Genomic DNA, 26635 nt, shown 5'->3' with positions numbered 1-26635 from the left:
ACGTATGTATGTATTATGACTTTTTAAAATAGTAGAATCTTCACGGACGATTTTTTCTTCCTGAATTCCTTTAGAACCTTACAAAGAACGGCAAAGTCGTCTGCTGTGAATATCGTGTTGTTTTTGGGATCAAGATAGCTGGCATCAATGAAGATATCTAGCTTCTCCTTACCTTGGAAGAAAAGCTCTGTGTTTTCGATAAGCTTTAGCAAACGTGTTGGGGTCGAAATGAAGTATTTGATATCTTGCGGTTTACCTTTATCAGCTGCTGCTGCACCCTTGCCCTTCTTGTTGTTCTTGTTGTTCTTTTTGTTGTTGTTGTTATTATTATTATTATTACCCTTGGCATCCTTTGACGATGAGCCAAGCAAATCCTCTACACGAGTGAGATCGTCCTTGAATTTGTTCTTTGAGAAAAGCTTCACCGCATTCTGGTGACCGTTGACACTCCTGTACACATCTGCCACACGGAGGTTCGATAGCGAAAGGATTATAGCTCTAGGTGCCTTCGAGAACGTGTTGATGAAGTCTTGGAAATTGCTTAAACTACGTTCCTTTTCGTATCTTTCAGTCGATAAAAAGTCTTGTTTCTTGAAATATAGCTCGTCCAACTCAAGAGCACTCAAGTCAGGGTTCTTCTCACGAATCAAAGTAGCCAAGTACTCCACTATTTGGTCCACAGAGCTCTTAGGTAGATTCTTCTTCTGCGATCTTTCATACTCCATACGTTCCAGTTTCTTTTGGTGCAAGGATGACTTGGCCAACTTCTTTTGTCTCTTACTCAAAGTTTTCCCCTCACCATCATCATCCTTCTTATCCTCTTCTAGAGGTCTCTTCTTGTCCGTTTCCTCATTCTCAAGATGATTATCATCAGATTCCACCACATCACCATCTTCTGCTTCTTCTACTACAACGTGGTCTTCTTCAACGGCATAATCAAGCCCATCATCTAAATCGTCTGCTGCGTAAGACATATTGTTACTCTATTCTGCAAAATTCTAGCCCTGATCGGTGGTACTTCAAGCTACAAGACCCGAATTCTTCCTTCAAAATGTGCTTACTCTTCTTTTAATGTAGATGCGATGAGCTTGGTACCAATTATTTATATTTTTTTTTTCTTTTTCCTTCTCTTCAAACTTCCTTTAACAAAGGCTTGAAGCAGCAGAGAAGAAGAAGAAAGGTATGTTGAAGCAGGCTACTCCTCTTGACCTCAATGCATCTCCGTTCCTTTAGAAAAAAATGCTCAACTACGTATATATAAACTACATGAATTATTAACGTTTATTATCTTGTTTGTTGTGGAGTGGTAAAATATTTCAGTAGATGTACCTGAAGGTTCTATTCTCAATGTCAGTTTGATCGAGGAATTGGTACTGAGCAGGCTTGGTTTGCGATTCCAGTTGCTCGAGGTCTCTTTTCCTGTTTTCTTGGTAGGAAATATACCCGATGTATAGTTGCAATGGAACGCATACACACTGTGTTACCAGAAGGGAAATTTTGGCCGGGATGTATCTTGGGTATGAGTATTCTCTGAACATTTGTGGGGCCACGATACAGGAAATGTTGTACACGATCATGGTGAGAGCGTTTCTGGCCAGTCTCTTAGTGTATCCCGAGGTGTTGCATGTGTTCCAGATATATATGTTGGTGATTGTGCAGGAGCCACTGTAGAGCAAGTACAACGAGAGTAAATTTCCGATCTTGTTACTTAGCGGTAGGGCGATCATGACTATGCAGCCTATTATGGCTGGGATGAACATGGAGGTCGTGATCCAGGTGAAGTTTGAGAATCTACCGATGAGTTGGGTTGTAATTATGATGATCATGATTGTGACTGCACCAATGGGCAATTGCAAGAGCGCTGTCTGGTAGCTGTCGAAACCGAAGGTTCCTGTGATGGTGACGGAGAAAGTACCGATGGACCCTGTGGAAATTTGCGAGCAGCCCGTTAGCAAGAGCATGGGCCAAGTGAGCTTATCGTGGAGCAGCAGTTCACGTACCTGGTGCATTTTGATCTTCTTGGTCTCCAACCCGGTTTGGTTCGATCTGATGTGCTCGATGACCTGGGCCTTCTCTTCTTCGGTGAAGAACCATGCCTTTGTCACATTATCGGGCAAGTAGAACAGCGTACACAAGCCAAACACAATAGTGACCAGTCCGACCACTAGGAACATGATCTGCCACGACGTGAACTCTTTGCCGTGGTAGTGCAAGAACCCAAACGACATCAACCCACCGATAATATACCCGGTGCCCGCTTGTGCGGCCCAGTACCCGATTCGCTGCGCCTGTTCCGATTTCGTATAGTACATCGCATTCACCGTAATGCATCCAACCGCACTGCACGACTCAAACATACCCAAAAGCACACGCACGATCATGAGCGATGCGTACGACTTGCATGCGCAATGGCACGCCAACACTATGCCCCATACAATGATAAATCCGCCAAACACTCGAGAAACCGGATACCTCTGCAACAAGAAAGACGCGATTGGCTCCGCGAAAATGTACGACGCAGAGAAAATCGTACCCAAGTTCGAAAACTCGTCTCCCTTCAAGTGCTTCTTGATCCCCATGGAGGCCGCATAGTTCAACAACGCCTTGTCCAAAAACATGAACAAGTACGTGAGACACAGAAACGGCAACACAAACAAATCCAGTTTCCTCAACACCTTGCTGGGCAACTCGTGCGTCCCGAAAAACGTATTTTTCTCATCCAGCTGCGTGACGCTGTTGCTGCTGCTGCTGCATTCCACCTCGCCTTTCAAGTCTTCGCACTCTTTTCTTTCGCGAAGAAACTTCCTAGCAACGTCTTCTTCTTCGCTAAGAGACGAAGAAGAAAATTCACTAACACTACTCATTGGTTAACTTTGTTGGTGGTGGTGGTGCTTTGTCACAGGGGTATCCTATTACATACCTGATCCCACTGGGGCCCGCTTGGGGCCCACTTTATATCCAAAATTCCGAAACGCAGATCTTATCGGGATCCTTCTTGCGTTGGGAAACTGCAAGAACTGCACAATGGGAACCCATCGCCAAAGGGCAACTAACAGAGAACAAAGGTGGAAAAAGTGGAAAGCATGGAATAAACCGGACCCTGGGCCCAATTCAATGGACTCTGGCTCCGGAAAACCCTTTTCACCAGTTGTCAATGCCTGTGCCAATGTCAGGGCCATGTGGGCAATTTAAAACTGACACCCGTGTGTCAGATTAATTTAATTTTTTTCTTGGAAGATTTCACCAGACATAAAGGTACGACAGTTTAGGCAGCGACATGGAAAAAATTAAGAGAATCTACCATTCACTCTTGAGAAAGGAATAGAGAAAGTGGGTATTGTGGTTCAGTGTAGTGGCTAGCAGGTCAAAATTTTGGTGGTACAGTGTCTAATAACATGTATGGATACTGGATTTTGTTAATTGGCTGGTTGGTTGTGCAGCTGGTGCAAGGATTAGTGATATTAAGAGAAGGTATTCTCGACCATTTGTCGAACGATTTATTGAAGATAACACAAAGCTATTACCATCAGAATGAGGGAGAAGATCGGACAGAGGAGTTGGAATTAGGAATTGAGTATTATGGGAAATCTGGGAATGGGAAGGAACCCGGTAGTAGATTTGGGAAGCAGTTTGGCGGAGAGTATGGGTTTGTGAAATGGGTAGATGTGTTTTATGGGACGTTTGAAGGGCACACGTTTCCTGGGACTGCAGTTCCGTTTAGCATGTGCAAGATGGGGGTTGATGTTGTTAATTCGAGGAAGGGGGATGCGTATGCTGGGTGGCAGCCCGATGGGGATGTTGTTGGGGTGTCTATGCTCCATGAGTCAGGGACTGGCGGGGCACCTACGTATGGGATTGTGTCGCAGTTGCCTATGATGGGTTCAAGTGCAGCGGAGGTTGATGTTTCTGAGCACATAATGTTCAAGCGGAGTCGGGCAGATGTAGCTCATGTTGGGTATTACGATGTTGCGTTGGAGAATGGGGTGGAGATTGAGTTTTCGTCGATGGACCGGTCCGGGTTGTACCAGTACACGTTTCCAGAGGTTGAAGGTGAGAAGCCGATCGTTATGGTGAACGTGTCGCAGCATTTGCACTGTTTCGGGCGTCCGTGGTGGACGCAGAATTTCCGGGGCGGGTTCATCAAGGTGGATTCGAATATGAAGTCGTACCATGGACGTGTGACGATTGGTGGTGGATGGACCGATCGCAGCGATTATACGATCAGCTTTTATGGTGAGTTTGACAAGCCAGCGCGCCGGGTGGTGTCCTTTAGGAACGGCAAGAAGTTATCAGGGCTACGGACGATGTACTCGCGGACCGGGGTGTCTGACATTGGGGTTTTGTTTGAGTTCGATGAGGGTACGACGTTGTTAAAGAGCCATGTTGGGATCAGTTCTAGCAAAAGGAACGGGTTCAAAGTTGCCAAGCAGAACTTGTTGAACGACTACCCCACGGAGGAAGCCAGGTTCAACTTGACGTGGTCCGTAGAGCATGCTTTGGCACTGTGGAACGACAAGGTTTTCGACAAGGTGGTCTTGGATACGAGTGTAGAGGATCCGATCCTTGTGTCGAAGTTGTACAATTCGCTCTATGGGACGCACTTGATGCCCTCGAACAAAAGCGGCGCGGATGCGCCCTGGAAGGGCGACGAGCCATACTACGACGACTGGTTCACGTTATGGGACACGTTCCGGTGTCTACATCCGTTGATCAACATTATGTCGCAGGATTACGGCGCAGAGATGGTGCGTTCGTTGATCAACATCTGGGAAGAAGAAGGTTTCACGCCGGATGGGAGGTCTGGGGACCGGTCTGGCCGGACCCAGGGCGGTAGCAACTCCGATGTGATGATGGCGGATGCGTTTGTGAAGAACATCACGGAGGGGATCGACTGGGAGAAGGGGTTCCAGGCGATGTACACGAATGCCGAGGTGGAACCACCGTACGTGGAAGACCCAATGGCGAACGATTCTACGAACAAGTTCGGGCGTGGTGCGTTGAAAGAGTGGCTATCGCTTGGGTACGTGACCAGAAACTACTCGAGAAGCGTTACCAGGACGATGGAGTACTCGTACAACGATTTTTCGTTGTACATGGTCGCCAAAGGGCTTGGCAAAAACGAGTTGGCCAAGCGGTACCTTGCGAGATCGAAGAACTGGCGGAACATATGGAACCCTGAGGCACGCAGCGTGAATGTGCAGTATAACTACACTGGGTTTGTGCAACCAAGGAACGCTGACGGTACGTTTGCCAGTGAGAAGTACGATCCATTCTCATGTTTCGGGTGTTACTGGCGCGATGACGAGTACGAGGGCAAGCCCGTGGAGTACGGCTGGACCGTTCCCTTTGACATGGGCACGCTATTGGAATACATTGGATCCCGGGAGACGTTTGAGAGGCGGTTGGACGACATGTACAAGCTCAATGGCCACGAGAACGTGGTTGACATTGGGAACGAGCCGAGTTTCCTCACGCCGTACTTGTACACGTACATCAACAAGCAGGACAAGACGTCTGAGCTAGTGAACTGGATCATTGACACTAAGTTCAAGAGCGGGTGCGATGGGCTACCGGGGAACTCTGACGCCGGGGCGATGCAGGCATGGCTTACGTTTGCGCTCTATGGGTTCTATCCGATTGCCGGTACAGATATATACATTTTAACGAGTCCCAAGTTTTCTCGTGTAGTGCTCCAAAGGATGCCGAATGTGCCTGACGTGCACATTGTGGCGCACGACTTGTACAAGGACGGTGGAATAGTGCGTAGCAACTATATTCGTGAAGTAGTGTTGAATGGGGAACGGTTGAACCGGAGTTGGTTCAGACACGACGAGTTGTTTGGACAAGGGGGCACGCTTGAGTTTTACATGAGCGATGTTCCGTTGGGATGGGACCATGCGGCGCAGACGCCGCCAATGGGGTGGGAGTAGACAATTTGTACTACCTCTATACATAAGGTTAGCTAGCTATACTTCTATATACACTGTGTACACCACGTGACCGACATGAATAATATTTAGCTTTAAAGGTGAAAAATTCCAAGACGTATTGTATTAAAGGTTTTGAAGCGATGAGTTGGGTAGTGGAGGAAGAGGAAGAGGGTAGAGGCGTCAGGGGCACGATTAGAGCCGGTGAAACCGATAGTATTAATATTTAGAGCAAACATGGCACCTGTTATTGGTAGTGATTCCGAGGAAGAAGCGATTGTTGGAGTGAGCAGTAAGAAGCATGTTCGGATCAAGACATTGAGGGAATCTGAAGAAGAAGAAGAAGAAGAAGAGGATGAGGAAGAAGAGGATGAGGACGAGGACGACAGGGTTAATTCTGAGTTCAAGAAGCGGCACGGTACTGGTGGTCAGCCAAGGGGCCAGACGCCAAGCCAGATTGTGGAGGCGAGGAGACTGTTGAAGGAGAAGAAGCTGAACAAGAAGAAGAGACTGGACAAGAAGAAGATGAAGAAGAAGAAGAAGCTTTCTAATGCGAACTTGCAAGGTGCGAATGGTGGGTATGCGTGGGAAGACGATATCCAGCGGAGTTGGGATCTTGTGAAGGTTGATGAAGAAGGGAACATTGCAGCGTTAGTTGCTAGTATAGTGGAGGCTCGAAAGAAGCGAGCAGCGGAGAAGACGGTGACGCCGTACCAGCGAGGGATCATCCGTACGTTGGTGCTTGTTTTAGATTGTAGCGAGGCGATGATGGAGAAAGATTTGCGTCCTACACGGTATGCGATGACGGTGCAGTATGCGATTGATTTTATCCACGAGTACTTTGACCAGAATCCGATTTCGCAGCTTGGGATAGTGGTGATGAAGAATGGGTTAGCGCATTTGATATCGCAGGTGAGTGGTAATCCGCAGGAGCACATTGATGCGTTGAAACAGTTGCGTAAGGAGGATTCGCAGGGGAACGCTTCTTTGCAGAATGCGCTTGAGATGGCTCGTGGGTTGCTGTTGCACGTTCCAGCGCATTGTACGCGAGAAGTGTTGATAGTTTTTGGGTCACTTTCTACCACTGACCCTGGGGACATTCATCAGACGATAGCGTCGTTGGTTCATGAGAACATTCGTGCGAAGGTGATTGGTCTTAGTGCGCAAGTTGCTGTTTGCAAAGAGTTGTGCAAGCAGACGAATTACGGGGACGGGTCGTACTACGAGGTGATATTGAACGACCATCATTTCAAGGAGTTGCTTACCGGGTGTGTGACGCCGTTGCCCGTTAGTAAAGTGAACAAAGGGTTTACGTTGGTGAAGATGGGGTTTCCTACGCGGGTGTTTGAGGAGACGCCTTCATTTTGTGCGTGCCACTCGCGGTTGGTGCACGGTGGGTACGTGTGTCCGAATTGCAACACGAAGGTGTGTTCGCTTCCGACGGTGTGTCCGAGCTGCGACTTGATGCTTATTCTTTCGACGCACTTGGCGCGGTCGTACCATCATTTGATGCCGTTGAAGACGTTCCAGGAGGTGCCAGTGCCAGCCACCCCACCAGCCGCGCCAGCGGGTGGTGGGGGTGCTGCTGCTACTACTACAGGTACTACTACAATTACTACAGGTAAAACTACAGGTAAAACTGACGCTGACGCTGGTAATACCACCGCCAGTGGTACAAGTACCACTGTCAGTGGCACTGACAGTGTCACCTTCCCCACGAGCCACTGTTTCGGGTGTCAGCGTCGGTTCCCGGTGCTTCGTAACAACAAGACGGGCGAGTTGTTGACGAGCAGCCGGTACCGGTGCGAGGAGTGCACGCGGGACTTTTGCATCGACTGCGACGTGTTCATCCATGAGTCGTTGCACAACTGTCCGGGGTGCGAGGCGAGGCCGATGTGAGCAGGGAATCGCAAGGGAATGGCGCCAGCCGTTCCCTTGCTATTCCCTGCATGAACACAAGCTATGCAGCAGGCCTTACACCAAGTCATATACCAAACTATGCAGCTTGCTGCATAGTTTGATATTCTGACTCACTGCACACCTTGTTTCACAGCCTGAAGTCTGACTCAACTCGCTTAATGTCTGGTCTCGCTTACCCACCGCTATCCCTCGCTTCTCTATCGCTCGCCTATCAGTATGCGCCGCTTCTCCTCTTGGCTTCCTTATCTCCTGTATCTCCTGTATCTGGAGGCCTCCTCTTTCTTATCGCAGGCGGCCGTTCGAGTCCCCGGGGAGGCCCAAGGGAGGCCCAAGGGAACTACTGGGGAAGTACTGGGGAAGTACTAAACAGGGCATACCATGGGACAGGCCCTACTAGGGCAGGCATAGGCAGTGGCCAGACGTTACTCAGACGCTGCCTAGACATTACTCAGACATTAATAGGCCAGCCAGTACCCACTGATAAAGAGGCCTCATAGAGGGGGCCATAGAAGCCTCATAGATAGTGCTCTAATCTCTCTCTCTCTCTGATAGCGCCTGGAAGTGAAAACGAAAACGAAAAATCCACGCTGCAAAACAGAAGTGAAAAATTTGGCTGGAAAAGTGAAAAAAAAAAAAAAGAATCGCTCTGGAAAAAGAATGGGCCGTGAAAAATGAAATTTCAGTTTGATATGCTCGAGAGATGCATGATGGATGAGTTTCTGATGACCTCTGGCTTGGCACGACGCAAGCGGTCCAGAGGCAAGCGCTGTAAGCGGCGAGATAGATAGAGATAGGTATCCACAGATAGAGATACAGATACCCACAGATACAGATAGATACACGCGCTGGGTCCCGTTTCACCTCTATATAAGGCAGTAAGGAAGGAAGTAGGCCCAGGATATACAGAGTGACAAGTGCCAGTACCAGCACCAAACAGCAACCAGGAGATATCATGGACCAGTACACCAACAGACACCACCCGGACTTTGTTCCTGGCACGTTCAATATCTACCATAGCGAGTCGCTTGAGAGTGGCCTGGGCCATGGCCTAGGCCACGGCCCAGCCTTGAAGAAGGACAAGCATGGCATCGTCTTGTTCCCACAACCCTCAGACTCCCCCAACGACCCGCTCAACTGGTCAAAGTACCGCAAACTCGCACATTTCGCCCTCATGGCTTTCATCACAGCTTTCACTGCAGCAACAAGCAACGACGCCGGCGCTGCCCAGGACTCCCTCAACGAAATATACAACATCTCGTACGACTCGATGAACACAGGCGCAGGTGTCTTGTTCCTGGGCATCGGCTGGGGCACGCTATTCCTCGCCCCGTTCGCTAACTTGTACGGCCGTAAAATCACATACTTGATCTGTACCGCGTTCGGCCTCATAGGTGCCGTGTGGTTCGGCCGTGCGTCCAGAACCGCAGACACCATCTGGTCGCAGCTTTTCGTCGGAATGAGCGAGTCCTGTGCCGAGGCACAGGTCCAGTTGTCGCTCACAGACATCTACTTCCAGCACCAGCTGGGGTCCGTGCTAACGGTGTATATCTTGGCGACGTCGATCGGTACGTTTTTGGGGCCCCTCATCGCGGGGTACATCTCCGGGTTGACGTCGTTCAGATGGGTCGGGTACTGCGCTGCGATCATCTCGGGAGCGTTGCTTGTGTGGATCCTGCTCGGGTGCGAGGAGACGTACTTCGATAGGTCCCAGTACATGACGCCGCTCGCGTCCCAGAAGGGCTACGAGGGTGTCGAGGACGATTCCAGCTACCACAACGACGCCGAAGTGGACAGTTCCGAGAAGAAGATCTGTCTTGTTGAGAAGTTCCCAGAGAAGGAGAAACTACCCTCCTCATTGGAGAACAGGTTCCCAGGAAAGCGTGAGAACTCCCCAGAAGTGTATGAAACCGGCGAGGAGTTGATCGACGGCTCCAAGGAACCCTTGAAACCGTACTGGCAAAGAATCAGAATCATCACCAAATCAACTGCCCTCAGGGGCTACGGCTTCCGCCAGTACGTCAAATACATCGCTTTCAACATGAGAATGTTCCTCTTCCCCCCCGTGTGGTTGTCTGGTTTGTTCTGGGGTATGCAGGACGTGCTCTTGTCTTTCTACTTGACTACTGAGGACAACGATTTCTACGACGCGCCCTGGAACTACTCGGACTACGGTGTCGCCATCATGAACGTGCCCACCTTGATCGGAGCTGTCATTGGCTGTTTATACGCCGGTATCATCAGTGACTACTTCGTGCTATGGATGGCCCGCAGAAATAACGGTATCCAGGAGGCAGAGTACAGACTATACTTCACCGTCGCAGCTGCGCTCATCTGCCCCGCAGGGCTTTTAATGTTCGGTATCGGTACAGCAAAAGAAATGTCCTGGCCAGTGATCTACATCGGACTTGGTTTCATCGGTTTCGGCTGGGGTTGCTCCGGTGACATCGCCATGTCGTACTTGATGGACTGCTACCCAGAGATGGTCCTCGAAGGTATGGTCTGCACAGCAATCATCAACAACAACATGTCGTGCATCTTCACCTTCACCTGCTCCTACTGGTTGGACGCCTCCGGTACCCAGAACACCTACATCGCGCTAGCGGTCTTGTCCTTCGGTATCTCCTGCCTCGCCATCCCAATGTACTTTTACGGTAAGAGAATCAGATTGTGGACCAGAAAGTGGTACAACGAGTCTATCGACATCAGAGAAGGTCTGTAGGTGGCTTTGTTGTCACTCTACTCTACTCCACTCCAAATTTTAATGTTAATTTTACTTACTTTTCCCCTAGATAACTACTCCCGCTTTGGCCCAGTACTTATTTATTATTATATACATATACACCTAATCACTTGTACATTTGAGCCTAAACCTAGCCTATTGCTTGCCCATTTCAACACTATAAGTTAGATATTAGCTTTCAATGGGGAAATGATGTTTCCCTGGGGAAAAGTAAGATTAAGTGTAATTGTCCAGGGATATTCACTATTTGTTTTGGGAATGGTTGGCCTATGCTAGGCCCAAAGTGGTGCCAAGTGGTAGTCAGTAGTACTCAGTAAGTCCACTCTCTTGTGTCACTCGCTGATGCCCACGTGACTTCCTCTGCACTCCCACACCCCACGTTTGCCACCGGAAAACATCCAAAAAAACAAGCCTTGCTGGCGCAATCGGTAGCGCGTGAGACTCTTAATCTCAAGGTTGGGGGTTCGAGCCCCCCGCAGGGCTTTCTTTTTGCCCTTTGGGCGTTTCACTTTATTTTTTTTTCTCCCCCGGGTAATAAATACCTAAAGGAATCAACAAGGTAAATTAATAAATACTTCAAGGAATCAACAAAGATAGAATACTGTAGTGATTGGGTATATTTCCAGTCACGTGTCTTATAATCAAGATCTCTGGTATCTGATGAATCCATGTTGTTTATTAGCTATATATCTAGTAATGTATGTTGATGCACCTGGGGATCTTGCATGACTATGTTAAGGTCGTCATTGCCTAGATCTAGTGCCTCCTTATATAATAATCCAGATCTGATGGTGATGTCACCCCCTGTGACATCCCCTATCATCCATTAGGATACTTAGCCGCCTATTGCATTAGTAGTTACCCTACTATAAATATGCTCCGTCTCAACAAATACCTACTGGCCCCAACTGGGGCCCCCTGTCTAATGCTTGGCCCACCACGTGCCACGCGCCGTCGACATACCCACAAAAATACTGCTTTTCCAACAAATAAGCCTTGCTGGCGCAATCGGTAGCGCGTGAGACTCTTAATCTCAAGGTTGGGGGTTCGAGCCCCCCGCAGGGCTTACTTTTTTACCTTTGGTATTATTACGTACTATTATTATTATTTTTTTTTAATACTGGCCTGCACGTTTCTCCAGAAGCCAAGGCTTCTCCTGCTTGCCATATGTCCGTCTTATCTCAGATCTCAGAACTCAGATCCCAGATCTAAAGGTGCCACAACAACCCAAACTTGGGCACCAATACAAGCGAGTATCCGGAATTCCATCAGATAAGGGAAAAAACAGGAAATAGAAAAATAGGAAAACGGACAAAGAAGTCCGCTTCTTAAAACATGTGTAAAAAGTCAAGTTTTACCACAGTCACGTTTTATTTCAGGTACCTGATGAATCAGTCCTGATAAATCAATCTTGTTTATTAACTCTGTGTTGACTGTTCTTGCCCAAGTCTAGTGCTCTAATTTGTATAGTAGATCAGATTGGTTAAGTGTTGGTATCACGTGGTCTCGTCCAGCCAGTATAGCTCAAGATATACTCCCCGCTGTCAAGAGATATGCCTTGCTGGCGCAATCGGTAGCGCGTGAGACTCTTAATCTCAAGGTTGGGGGTTCGAGCCCCCCGCAGGGCTTTCTTTTTGCCCTTTGGTATTTTTTTTTTTTTATTTAAAAAAAAAAAGAATAGAATAGAATGCTCAGATGACAATATATGTGTAATCAAGTAAATATTAATGCCCCTGGACAATTGAGATGCCCTGAACAACTGGTTTGTACCATTTCCACACCCATGACATCCTATGATATGGCCTGGTACCAGTAATTGTCCAATAGTCCCAATTTTGCAAAGGAAAAAACCAATATAATCTCACCTCATCTCATCTCCCCTGAACTGTAACAATGGAGATAAAGATAAATTAACTTCTGGCCCTGCCGCCCCCCCACAGTTATTCATTATTCTTGGCTAGAAAAAAAAAAAGAGTCCTATTCTGTCTATTATGGAGTGTCATTGAACAAAGGTTTTAGGTTTTTGGGTCTGGACTTTAGCCCAAATTTTGATTAATTTTGGTTAATTTTAACAAACTGATCTACACGACAAGGCGTATATGCCCCCAAAGAGTAACATATATTCCCCTTTTAGACCATTGAACAAAGGCATACTACTGTGTAAACTATTGCTCGAGAGATCCAGGATGAAACGTCTGCTGCTTTAACCAGAAATCTGGTATATAAGAACTCCTTCCTCTTTCGTCAACTAAAGAACCGTTTTTGAATCAAAGGACCCTTAACTAGAAGCAAAAGGGAAGGTATCCAAAAAAAAAAGGAAAATGAAGCAAATAGAGGGCCCAGTATAACTCATAGCGTCAACCTTCCTCTTCTCTTTGGTTTTGGTTTTAGCTTTTTTTTTTTTTTTTTTGCCGTCGTCCTGTTCGAGCCCATGCAACGAAACCCTGTGAAACCTTGTGAAACCTTGCAAATAAGCATTGTCTATTGAAGAGTGTTTTGTTTACAGGGCACAAATAAGTATCAATACGGAAGGTAGATCTGTTTTTTTCCTGTTTTAGGATGAAATTTCGAAGTCTTGTTTGTACCTTATTCTAAGGGTTCTGTTGAAATAATAGCAACATGCACATATGAACAAACGTTGGTGCAATTTACCAGATTAAGATGAAGAGTACTAGTGTATTCAGGTTTTAGTTTGAAACTGTCGAAACAATTGTAAACAATTGTAAACTATCTTGACAAGTTGGATGAAATTCATATTTAATGGAGACATAATTTGAATCTATTATGACACATTCGATCAGGGCTTAGTAGTACATTCAAATAAAATAATATCCAAACAGTCAACAAGAACAACACAAACTAACTATTAACAAACACACGAAACAATGGTGACGCTTTCTCTTTTACAAACCCTTGCATTCGTTTCGTTTGTTTCGGTAACCTCTGCTAAAGATGTTACGTCGAACATCAAATTATCCAATCCTTCTGTCGTTGCCGCTCCCGGATCGAACTCCTTCCCACACCAAGGCTGGGTTGCTACGCTGGACTGGTCTGTTGATGATACTTCTAATGTCAAGGCTAAGGATTATTTCAGTATCAGCATGCCTCATGTTTACAAAGTCAAATTCAATGATGGTGACACTTCTTTTAATGTTACCCTAGACAATAATGAAAATGTCTTTGAATGTTATGCTCCACAACAGGCAGCATATAAATACGACAGCACTACTTTACAATGCTACGCTTTGACTGATTTTTCCTCTTACAAATCTCTTTCTGGATCTCTAAAGACCACTCTAGTTTTATCCGATGGTGGTTCTGCATACACTCCAGAAATCAACAATGCCAAGTACTTTTCAGCAGGTGAGGGTAAAATCTCTTTCAACGATCTGGAAGCCAGCATCAACCTAGACGCTTATCCAGAAACCAATGATTTCTACTTTTCTGGACGTTCCACTGCATATGGTTCGTTGGAGTCATACTTTTTGGGATTCAAGTGTCCCAATGGATACGTGTTAGGTGCTAAGCAACAAATCCAATATGACATCAACAACAAGGGCTACGGGATTGACTGCTCGTCGGTACAAGTCTATCAATCCAAAAATTACAACGACTGGTTATTCCCAACTGATTATGAAAACTTGGATGGTACTGTATCTTGCGGCGATAATGAACTTGAAATTACTGTGAATAAGCTGGAACCAGAATATCGTGTTTGGGTTAATGCCCTTCAAAGTCTTGATAGTGACGTTGCAACGGTAAGAAACTCTGTTTATTACGATTACACATGTACCAATACTTTACAAAATTCGACTTACACAACTAGCACCCACTACGTGCCTGTTTATATTATTACTGAGGCAGTCTATACTGGTGAAGCTATTACAACTCTTGCACCTCAATCCCAGGTTTCCACATTAACAACTTCAACAGATGTTTCTACCGTTACATGTACTGAATCCAAATGCTTGGCGTCATCTTCCTCTACTATCACATCTGCCTCTAGTTCGAGTTCGACTACGAGTACAAGTACGACTACGAGTTCTAGCAGCAGCAGTTCAAGCACTGTTCCAAGTCCTAGTACTTCCACAGATGTTTCAACAGTTACCTGTACAGAAACTCAATGCTCTCCATCTTCCTCTACACCAGTATCATCAAGCAGTGAAACATCAAGCACTAGTTCTAGCTCCACTACAGAAAGCAGTACCTCGAGCACTTTGAGTTCCAGTTCGAGTACCAGCACCATATCCACAACCAGTTCTTCAACTGTTTCTACTGCTAGCTCCAGTACTAGTTCGGTTACTACTACTACTAGTTCTAGTTCAAGTTCGAGCACCAGCTCAAGCTCAACTCCTAGCACCACTTCTAGTTCCACTCCTAGCACCACTTCTAGTTCCACTCCTAGTTCCACTCCTAGCTCCACTTCTAGTTCCACTTCTAGCACCACTCCTAGTACCACTTCTAGCACCACTCCTAGTTCCACTCCTAGCTCTAGCAGCATTTCCACTACTAGCACCACTGCTAGCTCTAGCAGCATTTCCACTACTGAAACACCAACACCATCTAATACCACCGTTACACAATATTCGACCTCTCATACAACAAGTACTGCTACATGTTCAGAGTGTTCAGTTACTAGCAGCAGTGTGACTAGCAGTGAGAGTAGCAGCACAGAAACCCCATCCACTAGCAGTGTGACTAGCAGCACAGAAGTACCATCTAGCAGCACTGAGACTCCATCCACTAGCAGTGTGACTAGCAGCACAGAAGTATCATCTAGCAGCACAGAAGTATCATCTAGCAGCACAGAGACTCCATCCACTAGCAGTGTGACTAGCAGCACAGAAGTACCATCTAGCAGCACAGAGACTCCATCTACTAGCAGCAGTATCTCTACCAGCAGCAGTATCTCTACCAGTAGCAGTACCACAAGCAGCTCAGAAGTGCCACCTACTACCAGCAGCAGCAGCAGCAGCAGCAGCTCAGAAGTATCGTCCACTGCCTCCACAACTAGTCCTGTTGTCACTACCATCACGAGTTCTGATACGACAATCACAACCACCTACTTAACAAGCACAACGGAAACAACTTCAAGTGGCAGCAGCCAATCTTCCACCACACCATCGCAAACAAACCCAAGCGTTCAAACTGCACCACCATTCCCAGGAACTGTGGAACCAAAGTCATCGACAACGCTAGCAACAACAACAACTTCCACTCCATCGAGTACCACACCAACTCTAGACCTGTTCACTCCATCATCAACAGGGCCTATGGTTACATACCAGGGCCAAGGAAGTAACAACTATAGACTTTCTTACTTCCACGCCATCGTATCGATTTTCCTTTCATACTTGGCAATGTAAAGGCGCTTGTAAACGTAAACCTGACGCCATTCCGAGTGATCCAAAGCTCTTTTTGTATCGCTTTAACCATATAATATAGTATAATATAATATAATAAACACACAAGCTTATATATGTTCTAATGTAACATGAATAATAGTATATATCATACCCCCGGGGTATGATGATGATGATGATGATGATGATGATGAAGATGGGAATATGACTTATGACTTTGCACCAGACGTTCTCAACACAAACTCAAATGCAGCCAACGCTGCGGCATTGGCAGGGAAACTTCTCAAGAAACTTGGCACGAAACCTTTGAAGAAACCCTTCACACCTCTCGCCTGGTAAATGTCCTTCACCGCAGTTCTCCACGACTTGAACGATCCATCGTATTTGTCGTTACACAACACAACTTGTTTCACCACGTCACTTGGGTAAGCAGTGGTCCAGAACCCGAACGACGCACTAAACCCACCTGCCCAGAAATTAATCGCAGTCTCACTCATGTTGGTATGCTCTCTAAACCATCTGGTTAGCAATTCGTATGACCCCCACCAGTACACGAAATGCGTCCTAAAGATCAACGTCGAGATCAACCCTTTGTAAAGTCCGCGAATACCCTGCTGGGAATAAACCTTCTTGATCACATCGAGCGGTCCCTTGTATCTCGTAGTAGTTTGGTCGTACTGCACTTGCAACTTCGCCTTGGCTAACTCGATTGGAGGTGCAATAAATGACACAGACCAGCCTGCCATCACACCAGAGAGAATGCACCCGCTTAACGGAAGCTTCTCTTCTTCCGTATACACATACTTACGTAGAAGCATCCTGTAATTGTGTAAGCATCCCAACATCACCGAGTCCATCATGATCCAGCCCACCAAAGGTGGGGTGAACCCCAGATAGAACCCTCTGATACCCTGTGTCTTGAACGTCTTGTATACGCAATCCAATGGCCCACTAAATCTGGTCTTGGCTTCAGTTTGCGATGTTTGTAAACGCACCTTAATGGTGTCGAACGGATGGCCCACAGCATTCTTGGCTACTCCACTGAACACTCCGGCCACGAATCCCATGATTCTCGAGTACGTCTCATCGGAGATGAGCGAGTTCACTGGTTGAACAATAGCTGATGATGATGAAGAAGAACTAGGTTTAGACATTTTTCCTTAACACTCACCTCACCGTTCTAGAGTCCCCGTAATTTTGTCCTAGCTTTCTAACTTGATCAATTGATGTACCTGCCAGCCACCAAGAGTCCCCTAGCCCTGTGAATCCCAACACAATTGGTCTTTTCAACTCTTTATATACCTCTGAATCATTATGCTCTGCTGCGAATACCGGCGATGACTGATTTTTTTTTCGCCGTAACAGGCATGATGAATGGAGAAGGTACAAAACTCCGGTTTGCCAAGGCACCGTACCCTTGAGCGCATGCCTGGCACGTTCTACCATTGGTGTCATACCGTTTTCCTGGAGGGTTCCTCCTCCTCCTCCTCCTACTCCTCCTTCGAGAGTGTGTGTCATATATATATACTAAATTACGTAATAATACACATCTCTCCCAAGGGTCCCCAGACAGAAACCAGGCCGCCGGAATCAGGCTGGGGACTTGACGTGGTGGTAGTTCAGTTGCTGGGAAACTGGCCTAAGCAACAACTGGGCATTTAAAGGGCAAATTGGGCGTTTTTCATTCGAGCGAATTTTCTTCCTTTTCTTTCCTTTCGGAATCTATAAACTAGGCCTAATACAGGCAGTATACGTAGAAACTCCCAAGTGCCTCCCAGATGCCTCCCAGGCGACTCCCAGGCCTTCAGGCAAGCTGAGACAGTAGCACTATCTTGCCCAGGAAACTCAACTCCCCGACTTTCCCCTTCTGTATTGCCTTATATGTACTAATCACACGGTTTTTGCGTATGGAAAAAGCCCATTTAAATCGTATAAGCTTTTAACTAGAACCAAACACCACAAACACGAGACAAAAAGAGCACAAAAGCGGCCTAAACGCACCAGGAAAGCGGCAGAATTGGTCAGCAGTGTAATATACAAAGCTACATCCAAAAAAACAACATGGACGTACTACAGGATTTGGGCCGTCACTTGGTGTTTCCCATTGATTTCGAAAGCCAAGCATATACCGAGAGAATCTCGAAACTGGGACTCTATGCTGCTACAATTATCAGCTGTGTGGCTGGGTATGCGAGTAACTCGCTAAAAATATGTGCTGCGGTTTTTGTAGCAGGCGTGATTGGTGTTATGGCAGCTGTGCTGCCAGCGTACCCTGCATACAACAAGAACAGACCCAAATGGGTGAGTTCCGGGCCCAAAGTGGTTCTAGCAGACGAATAGATCTATATATATCACGAGAGCTATAGACTATGTACCATACCTGTATGCATATTAATCCAGACACAGGTGCGATAGATATCCGTTCCGTTCCCCAGGTTTATAAATGTATATATATATAAAGCAAATCCTTTTACTTCCCCAACTTTATATATATAAAACACGAGATACCTACCTACCCTTTGAAAAAGGGGAACAAGAGCACAACCCCAACCCAAACTAGAGGTTTTTGACAATCAACGTCACTCAACCTCCCGCTCTCATAATATTTCAGCAATGTCTACCCCATACTATTTAGGTTTCGATCTTTCTACGCAGCAATTGAAATGTCTCGCTATCGATGACCAATTGAACATCGTCACCAGTGTTTCCATCGAGTTCGACAGGGACTTCCCGGCTTACAACACCAAGAAGGGTGTGTACATCAAGAATGGCGGTGTTATTGATGCTCCAGTGGCCATGTGGCTAGAGGCTGTGGACTTGTGTTTCTCACAGCTAGCGGAACGAATCGATTTGAAACGAGTCCAGTCGATGTCTGGCTCGTGCCAGCAACACGGAACCGTGTACTGGAATTGCGAACACTTGCCCTCAAACCTGGACCCGGCATCCACGCTTCGCGAACAATTGCAAGGGTCGCTCAGCAGACCGGTGGCCCCCAATTGGCAAGACCACAGCACAAAGAAACAGTGCGATGAGTTGGCAGAAAGCGTTGGAGGTCCAGAAGAATTGGCACGAATCACTGGTTCTGGTGCCCATTACAGGTTTTCCGGCTCGCAAATAGCCAAGATCCACGAGACCGAGCCCGAGGTTTACGAAGCTACCAAGAGGATCTCGCTTGTGTCGTCTTTCCTAGCCTCTGTGCTTGTTGGGGACATTGTCCCATTGGAAGAAGCGGATGCGTGCGGCATGAACTTGTACGACTTGAGCAAGCACGATTTCGACGAGACTTTACTGGCAGTGGTGGACCACGACACGGCTCGTCTCAGGAGAAAGTTGAGCGATCCACCGGTGGGAGCTCCCACTGGAGAGTCCCCTTTGACCAGTTTGGGTAAAGTGTCCAAGTACTTCCAGGACAAGTACGGCGTGAACTGCGAGTGCGAGATCTTCCCCTTCACTGGAGACAACCTAGCCACCATATGCTCGCTTCCCTTGCAGAAGAACGACGTGTTGATCTCGTTGGGTACCTCGACCACGATTCTCTTGGTCACGGACCAGTACCACTCGTCGCCCAATTACCACTTGTTCATCCATCCAACGGTGCCCGGATACTACATGGGCATGATTTGCTACTGCAACGGGTCTTTGGCGCGCGAGCGTGTTCGCGACGACTTGGCGGGACCACAGGCCTCGCAGGCCCCCGGAGAACAGGTGCCCTGGACCCAATTCAACGACGCTTTGCTCGACGACAGTTTATCCAACGACAACGAAATCGGGTTGTACTTCCCATTGGGCGAGATAGTGCCCAACGTCGACGCCGTGACCAAGCGCTGGACGTTCGAGCGCAAGGGAGACCATCCCAACAAAACCATTGTGCTACACGAGCTCGACCAATTCACCCCAAAACGCAAGGACGCCAAGAATATCGTCGAGTCGCAAGCCTTAAGCTGCAGGGTCCGCATTTCTCCACTATTGTCCGACGAAACGGACGCCCTGAGCGAGACCCAGGTGCTATCCAAGAAAGAAAACACCCAAGTGACATTCGACTACGACGCATTCCCACTCTGGACCTACGCAAAGAGACCCAACCGTGCGTTCTTCGTTGGTGGTGCCTCCAAGAACGATGCCATTGTCCGGACAATGGCCAACGTCATTGGCGCCAGAAACGGCAACTACAGACTAGAAACGCCCAATTCGTGCGCATTGGGCGGCTGCTACAAGGCGATGTGGTCCTGGTTGAAGGTCCACGAGCCCACGACCACCCCATCCTTCGACGTTTGGCTGAATGCCAGTTTCAACTGGCAAAGAGACTGCGAATTTGTGTGTCAATCTGACGCTGCCAAATGGGAGCAATGCAACGGCAAGATACAGGCATTGAGCGAAGCAGAGGCGTACGTCAAGGCCCTGGCCCAGAGCCAGGGTCAGTGAGCGAGTCGCGACAAGCCCGGCAACCAGAAGCTGTTGACCTGTGTGTTCGCCGTATATGCCAGTGCTAGTCGTGTCCAGAAAGTTTCCCCGTTACCCGGCCAGCACTTACCGACGGTTTATTTCAGCAACATGGGCCCATGGAAAATTGAATAATGAATGGGAAATGGGCATTAAAGAAGAGATGAAATGATGAATGGAAGTGGTAAATAGGAGTGTATTTAGTGGTATTTAGGCGATTCAAGTAGGATAATCCAGTTAAGAATTGAAGTGTAGAGTAGTATCTGGTTTCTTAATCTGGAAGAAAGTGTATTAATAAAGGGAAAATAGCGAAATAAGAGATAATAATAATAATGTTTCGTTCAGTGATTAGAAACAGGGTATTGGTGCGTCAATTGCAGCATTGCAGAGTGTTAATGAAGGCTGAGGCGTTTGGGATGCCTGCGATGTCGCCTACTATGGAAAAGGGTGGTATTGTTGACTGGAAGTTCAAGGTTGGGGAGCCATTTTCTGCGGGCGATGTGATTTTGGAGGTTGAGACTGACAAGGCTACGATTGATGTTGAGGCTCAAGACGATGGTAAGTTTGCGAAGATATTGAAGGAGAACGGGGCCAAGGATGTTCCTGTTGGGGAGACGATTGCATATATTGCTGAGGTGGACGACGATTTGGCTACGCTCGAGTTGCCAGAGGGATCATCAACTCCAAAGAAAGAGGCAGCAGCACCAGCAGCAGCACCAGCCTCAACTCCAGCCCCTAAGAAGGAGGAACCTAAGGCCGCACCTAAGGCCACCGCCTCTAAGAATGCTGCCTCCTCCAATGGTACCTCTGCCAACACCTCACAAACATTCTTCCCATCAGTTGCAACGCTATTGCAAGAAAACTCCATCTCGCCCGAGGAAGCCTTCGCCAAGATCAAGGCTACAGGTCCAAACGGCAGAATCCTAAAGGGTGACGTTCTTGCATACTTGGGCAAGATCTCCCAGGAATCCTTGGACAAGGTCACCAGCTACATCAAGTCCCACGAGAAGTTGGACTTGTCGAACATCGAGTTGAGAAAGGAGCAGCCTGCTGCAGAGCAACCGGCCACCGCATCATCCGAGGCCACCCAAGCAGCCGCAGCCGCAGCCGCAGCTGAGGCCCGCCAACCACTCGTTCTCAGCGAACAAATCACCCTCCGCGTGCCAGTCTCCGTCTCGTACGAACAGCTCGCCGAAGCAGTCAGATCCTACGTCAAAGAGTCCACCTTCTTGGCCCACGAAGAACCTTTGACCAACAGCGCTTCCGACCTATACGACCCATTGTTCGAGGAATTGCTAGTGCAGGAGCCTCACAAGCCTCGTTTCAAGGTCACCTACAACTTGGTCAGCGTGGATGACGCTCCAGCTGCTTCCCACCACTACCACCCAGACATATTCGAATTACTAGCAGGTACTACCAACTCCGCAAACAGCAACAACACTGCTGCTGCTGCTTCTCCAGCACAAGCCGATGCTCGCCACGAGTACGTCTTGAACGTCTCCGTCGCCGTCGACGAGTCTCTATCCGACGCAAAGGAAAGAGCCGAGTCATTCGTCTCGCGCATCTCCAGCCTAGAATTGTTCTAGAGCCTCTCCCTCACTCTATACCAAAAACACAATAATCATAATAATAATAAATGTATATACTACCGTTGGACCTGGGACCATTAAACTTTTATCTATCTACTACCTACCTCACCGGGGCCAACATACCTATATCCTTCTACTTAAACTACTAAAGATACATATGAGAAGCATACATACGCACACATGGTAAATATAGATGGTCATAATCAATAGAAGATGGTCACAACTAATAAATAGATGGCCATGTTAAAGAAGTGTGTGATTTCGAGATCACATGACCCATGCCATTCTGTTACCCGGCCCGTCACATCCGGACATATACCTCCACCAACCAAACACCGTTCGCCGAACTACTCTCGAAACGGCGGTGAATGCTTTTGAACGGCGTGGAAAAGGGGGCGCGGGAAAAGTAGCCGGAAAAGGAAAAGGGAAAAAAAAAAAACAGGGACCACCTGCAGTTTTCCTGTAAACATACCTGCCAACTCGGCACAAAAACGGCCGTATGAACCCTTGTTATTGCCTGTTTCGGCAATCATCTATGTACACACCACGACTTAGCCCCACGCCAAGTTCTCTGCTGCATAACCCGCAGAAACATCTGCAGAGCACTACCAGAGTAAGTAAGAATGCCGCACAGTCTACATGAGGCACTGTTCGAGAAGTTGATAAGAATTGTAACGTACAAGAACTGTGGAAAGATCATGGACCCTATAAAGAACGTCAGTCGGCTGAATAGGGATGCATATTGCTGCATGTGGATGCAAGAGTCCAGTTGGTAGATACGGCTAGAAACATGCGCAACGATGTGCACGTGACTGATTTTCTTCTTCTAATGCTCTTGTGTTTCGCGAGGTGGTTGACAGCCGAATATGGCGATAGGTTATACTTTTACTCCCATAGACAAACAAATTCTCGCTCCGAGATAATGTGGGATTCCGTTATAGAGAAGGCATATAAATATATCTGGATGGATTTGGGTTTGGATTTCGATTGTTTGGCTTGGTTTGACGAGGTTTTTCCTTTTCCCCCTAGTTGTTGGTACTGTAGGTCAAGTAGAGGCCCTTGTGTAATTAAATTCTGTGAGTTAAAACTGGCGCTAGTTTGAGTATTTGAGACGATGTCTGTTAGGAGGACGCTTAGCATGCTTCGTGTTAGATATGCGGTGTACGGATTTATAATCATGTGTTTAATTGGTGTTGGATACCTTCTGGCACAGGCGAGTGCAGCTGACGTAGAGGAGTGGCATCGGGCTGCCAAGGTAGCTAGCCAGGCACGGTCGCGGGAGTTTGCGCATGAATATGTGACCGATGTGAAGATCAAGCCGATCGAGGAGATTCCTGTGTCTCCGTTAGAGTTAATTCCGGATATCGAGGTGGAAACGAAAAGGCGTTACGAAGCTTCGTGGGATCTGTTGTTCCGTGGCCGGAAGTTCAAGTCGTTCAAGCAGTACGATCTAAACACCAAGTGTGAGTTCTATTTCCAGAACCTGTACAATTTGAACGAGGAATGGACGAATGAGATCGGGATGTTCACGTTTGACATCAAGGATATTGAATCTGACAGCAAGATGGCGGAGTTGAAGGACAACGATGGCGTGAAGTTGATAGACGAGAAGGCATTACGGCTGTATAAGCGGGCGCACAATATTGCATTGGGGATGGAGCGGTTCCGGATATATGACATGTGTTTTGTCGGAAAAAACAGCAATAATAAGCATGGTTCGCTCAAGATGAACGAATTGTTTGAGCAAGGTGGGTCTGAGGGATCCAAGTCTACTGCTTCTAAGCTCGACAAAAAAGTGATCGGAAACAAGGACAACTTGCGTCCCACCAGAAAGGCTTCCTTTTTGAGCGAGTTGGATTCTGGGAAGTTTTCCAAATTCAACCAATGGGACTTCGAGCACAGGATGTTCCCCTTCATTCCATATTTCGAGCAGCATAACTTCACGCAAGTGATGCCCATCTTCACGGGCCCCGAATCGCTTGAACCTTTGCCCCAGGGCAAGTTCCCTGTTTTCAACAGAGACACAGGTGAGGCAACCGGTGTGGAAACTTTCCACTACGATGAGACCAAGTCGCTCTGGGACAATTGGAACGAATTGTCAACACAATGTGGTCACAGGGGCATTGTCGTGTCAGCTGGAGATGGCCAAGTGGACCAAACGGTGCGTCTTCTTGCCGTATTGCGGGAACAGCAGAACCGGATGCCGATCCAAATAATCCACAATGGTCAGCTCAGCAACGACTCCATGGCTCTCTTGTCTGAGGTGGCACAATCTAAAGACTTCTCTAACGGACCTAAGCAGTCAGTTTGGTTCCTGAACGTGAAGCCCACACTTTCGGAGTCGGTGAAGGACCGGTTCGACAGATTCAAGAACAAATGGCTCTCAGTGGTATTCAACACGTTCGAAGAGTTTATATTCATCGATACGGACGCCATCTCGTACATCGGACTTGAAGAGTACTTCAATTTTGATGAGTACAGTGCCACAGGAACGCTCATGTTCAAGGACAGAAGCCTCAGAATCGACAGCGCGCAAAGGTGTCCCGTGTTGTTCGAGACGTTACAACCAAAGATACTGGAGCAGTACTATTTCGACACAGTACCGCAGATCAATCCCGATTTCGTAGAACAAGCTTGCATGAAGGAGCTCACTTCAGAGGAAAAGGCCTATAAACGTTTCTTCGAGCTGGGTCACCAACATAACCTGGAAAGTGGACTCTTGGCCATTAACAAAAAAGAACACATCATGAGTATGATTATCTCCACCGTGCTGAACATCAGCCCAAAGATTGGCGGTTGCGCTTGGGGTGACAAAGAATTCTTCTGGCTCGGGTTGCTCTTGTCTGGCCATCGCTACTCAATTTATGATGTGGAGGCATGCGCTGTAGGCATTCCCGAGGTGAAGCCCAACGAGAACGAGAACGAGAACGACCTCAAGAAGGCACAACAAATATGTTCATTGCAGGTGGGCCATACATCGTATGACAAGCATCTGCTATGGCTGAATGGTGGTTCGCAGCTGTGCAAGTTCCCCGAGAAGTTTGAGATCGACTGGGAAAGCATTGAAAGCATCCGCAAAGAGTTCCATGACAACAAGGAAGAAGCCAGAAAGGCTTACACAGACGTCATATCGATTGAAGCAGCAGTTATTCCGGACTCTACCACTGGAATGTGGGGCCACAAGGACATGAGATGCAAAGGGTACCTGTGGTGTGGTGAATATTTCGAAAAGATAAAGCCCTACACCTATAATAAGAAGATAGTCAAGGGCGAACTCATCCACTTCGAGCAAGACGAGATCGAACAGATAAGACGCTTGAATACCATATGGAGCAACGCTGTGTTCCCGGTGAGAAAAGAATGAGGAAGAGTAAAACAATGGCTGACTGATATACCTGATGCATTATAATACCATGAGAGATAGAGATTCACCACTTCATCCGGGTAACGACCGGGGCCAATCTGCTGCCGATTCAAATCCCGAAAGTAGCATGACGTTATACCGGACGGGCCACGATCCCACTTACACCTTCCTACTCACATCTGGGCTGACCTGCTACTACAAAAGCAGGTAAGTGCCTTGAAGGCCCTTAGTCTAAGCAAAGTTTAACCAAAGTTTAAGCAAGGTTTAAACAAAGTTTATTTTGGTCTTGGCATTGAACATAAGATCTCTAGTAACCATAATGTTCCATACGAGAAATATAAAAACTCACCTTACCCTATGGATTTTGTGGATGTATAATTTCCATGCAGCTGCTTCTATTTTTCAATACGGAATAGATGGCATACCCAATGCATTGACAGATGTATCATAGCCTAGGATAACAAACGGTCAGAGAGTAAGGCTAGAATGGGATACCTTATTTTTAAAAAAATTATTTGTATTTTTACCAAACAAAAAATGAACATATCAGTCAGTAAGTACACACTCCTTTACATAGCTATAGTCCACACAAAAATGGACCCACCAGTAACAATACTTTCCTAGAGACACTATCAAACCTATACTTTCCTTCGCTTGTCATGTAGCCAAAGGGCATCCAATTCGCATCCAAGCCGCCAGCACAAGATGTGCAGATCTTTCAATAATTCGTCCCCCCCGCCTTTTTATAATAAAAACACCACCATCACCACATCCGGGTAACACGCCATGTAAATCCTTTAGTATTACCCGGATAAAAAATTCCCCTCCTTTCCCCATTTTTCCCCCACGCAAAATCTCACTCCTACTCCGTACACCACAGCAAAACCTTTTTCCCTCTTGTTTTCCTCTTGTTTTCCTCTTGTTTTCCTCTTGTTTCCCTCTTGTTTTGTTTTGCCGTTTTCTGCCTTTTTTTGGCTTTGCTTGGCTTGTTTTTTTTCCACGATTGATGTGTGTCCGCTACCAATAACAACGCTTATCTCCAGTTAATAATATATTCTTCAACAAAGCGCCACATATTCCGATAATAATGCATGTAAATCTTTTGAACGGGGGAAAAGAAAAGGAAAGCCACAGGCACACATACCAGCAGCTACGGACAGCTCTGCCCGTTGTTCTTTCTTGAACATTACATATCCGCAAGTGTCACAGATACAGTAGAAGATTGCGCAGAACATGCAACAGAACGATCTGCCGAAGAAGCAGCAGAACATGTGACAGAACATGTGTCAGAA

At 47.1% G+C, this 26635-nt stretch overlaps 11 protein-coding genes and 3 non-coding genes across 14 annotated transcripts; 11 read left to right on the top strand and 3 right to left on the bottom strand.

Moving 5' to 3' along the window:
• Nucleotides 1-23: 23 nt before the first annotated feature.
• CMS1 (Cms1p) lies at nt 24-974 on the bottom strand (the record flags this gene model as incomplete). The annotated part of the gene is made up of 1 exon (XM_022821808.1): nt 24-974. One exon carries the CDS (start codon nt 972-974, stop codon nt 24-26), a length of 951 nt encoding a protein of 316 aa, XP_022678131.1.
• Nucleotides 975-1316: 342 nt separating this feature from the next.
• On the bottom strand, nt 1317-2864 carry THI73 (Thi73p; the record flags this gene model as incomplete). Its single annotated transcript, XM_022821805.1, has 1 exon — nt 1317-2864. The coding sequence occupies one exon, from the start codon at nt 2862-2864 to the stop codon at nt 1317-1319; it is 1548 nt and encodes a 515-aa protein (XP_022678130.1).
• A 531-nt stretch (nt 2865-3395) lies between these two features.
• On the top strand, nt 3396-5930 carry KLMA_80073 (uncharacterized protein; the record flags this gene model as incomplete). Its single annotated transcript, XM_022821804.1, has 1 exon — nt 3396-5930. One exon carries the CDS (start codon nt 3396-3398, stop codon nt 5928-5930), a length of 2535 nt encoding a protein of 844 aa, XP_022678129.1.
• Nucleotides 5931-6164: 234 nt separating this feature from the next.
• Nucleotides 6165-7826, top strand: SSL1 (TFIIH/NER complex subunit SSL1; the record flags this gene model as incomplete). The annotated part of the gene is made up of 1 exon (XM_022821803.1): nt 6165-7826. The coding sequence occupies one exon, from the start codon at nt 6165-6167 to the stop codon at nt 7824-7826; it is 1662 nt and encodes a 553-aa protein (XP_022678128.1).
• Nucleotides 7827-8799: 973 nt separating this feature from the next.
• Nucleotides 8800-10566, top strand: HOL1 (Hol1p; the record flags this gene model as incomplete). The annotated part of the gene is made up of 1 exon (XM_022821802.1): nt 8800-10566. One exon carries the CDS (start codon nt 8800-8802, stop codon nt 10564-10566), a length of 1767 nt encoding a protein of 588 aa, XP_022678127.1.
• A 430-nt stretch (nt 10567-10996) lies between these two features.
• KLMA_R808 lies at nt 10997-11071 on the top strand. The gene has a single exon. It is a non-coding gene; the product is annotated as a tRNA-Lys (tRNA).
• Nucleotides 11072-11579: 508 nt separating this feature from the next.
• KLMA_R807 lies at nt 11580-11654 on the top strand. Its single transcript has one exon. It is a non-coding gene; the product is annotated as a tRNA-Lys (tRNA).
• A 488-nt stretch (nt 11655-12142) lies between these two features.
• On the top strand, nt 12143-12215 carry KLMA_R806. The gene has a single exon. It is a non-coding gene; the product is annotated as a tRNA-Lys (tRNA).
• A 1257-nt stretch (nt 12216-13472) lies between these two features.
• Nucleotides 13473-14635, top strand: SAG1 (Sag1p; the record flags this gene model as incomplete). Its single annotated transcript, XM_022821801.1, has 2 exons — nt 13473-14531; nt 14594-14635. 2 exons carry the CDS (start codon nt 13473-13475, stop codon nt 14633-14635), a joined length of 1101 nt encoding a protein of 366 aa, XP_022678126.1.
• A 1524-nt stretch (nt 14636-16159) lies between these two features.
• mcfL (mitochondrial substrate carrier family protein L) lies at nt 16160-17104 on the bottom strand (the record flags this gene model as incomplete). The annotated part of the gene is made up of 1 exon (XM_022821800.1): nt 16160-17104. The coding sequence occupies one exon, from the start codon at nt 17102-17104 to the stop codon at nt 16160-16162; it is 945 nt and encodes a 314-aa protein (XP_022678125.1).
• A 907-nt stretch (nt 17105-18011) lies between these two features.
• On the top strand, nt 18012-18290 carry SPC1 (signal peptidase complex subunit SPC1; the record flags this gene model as incomplete). The annotated part of the gene is made up of 1 exon (XM_022821799.1): nt 18012-18290. One exon carries the CDS (start codon nt 18012-18014, stop codon nt 18288-18290), a length of 279 nt encoding a protein of 92 aa, XP_022678124.1.
• A 273-nt stretch (nt 18291-18563) lies between these two features.
• XKS1 (xylulokinase) lies at nt 18564-20372 on the top strand (the record flags this gene model as incomplete). The annotated part of the gene is made up of 1 exon (XM_022821798.1): nt 18564-20372. One exon carries the CDS (start codon nt 18564-18566, stop codon nt 20370-20372), a length of 1809 nt encoding a protein of 602 aa, XP_022678123.1.
• A 350-nt stretch (nt 20373-20722) lies between these two features.
• PDX1 (Pdx1p) lies at nt 20723-21976 on the top strand (the record flags this gene model as incomplete). The annotated part of the gene is made up of 1 exon (XM_022821797.1): nt 20723-21976. One exon carries the CDS (start codon nt 20723-20725, stop codon nt 21974-21976), a length of 1254 nt encoding a protein of 417 aa, XP_022678122.1.
• Nucleotides 21977-23093: 1117 nt separating this feature from the next.
• On the top strand, nt 23094-25343 carry MNN1 (alpha-mannosyltransferase; the record flags this gene model as incomplete). The annotated part of the gene is made up of 1 exon (XM_022821796.1): nt 23094-25343. One exon carries the CDS (start codon nt 23094-23096, stop codon nt 25341-25343), a length of 2250 nt encoding a protein of 749 aa, XP_022678121.1.
• Between the last annotated feature and the right edge of the window lie 1292 nt (nt 25344-26635).

The sequence above is a fragment of the Kluyveromyces marxianus genome, chromosome 8 (assembly GCF_001417885.1).
Source record: "Kluyveromyces marxianus DMKU3-1042 DNA, complete genome, chromosome 8".
In the NCBI taxonomy this organism is placed as follows: Eukaryota; Fungi; Ascomycota; class Saccharomycetes; order Saccharomycetales; family Saccharomycetaceae; genus Kluyveromyces; species Kluyveromyces marxianus.
Note: the sequence above shows the minus strand (reverse complement) of the source record. Positions and strands in the feature narration are given on the sequence as shown.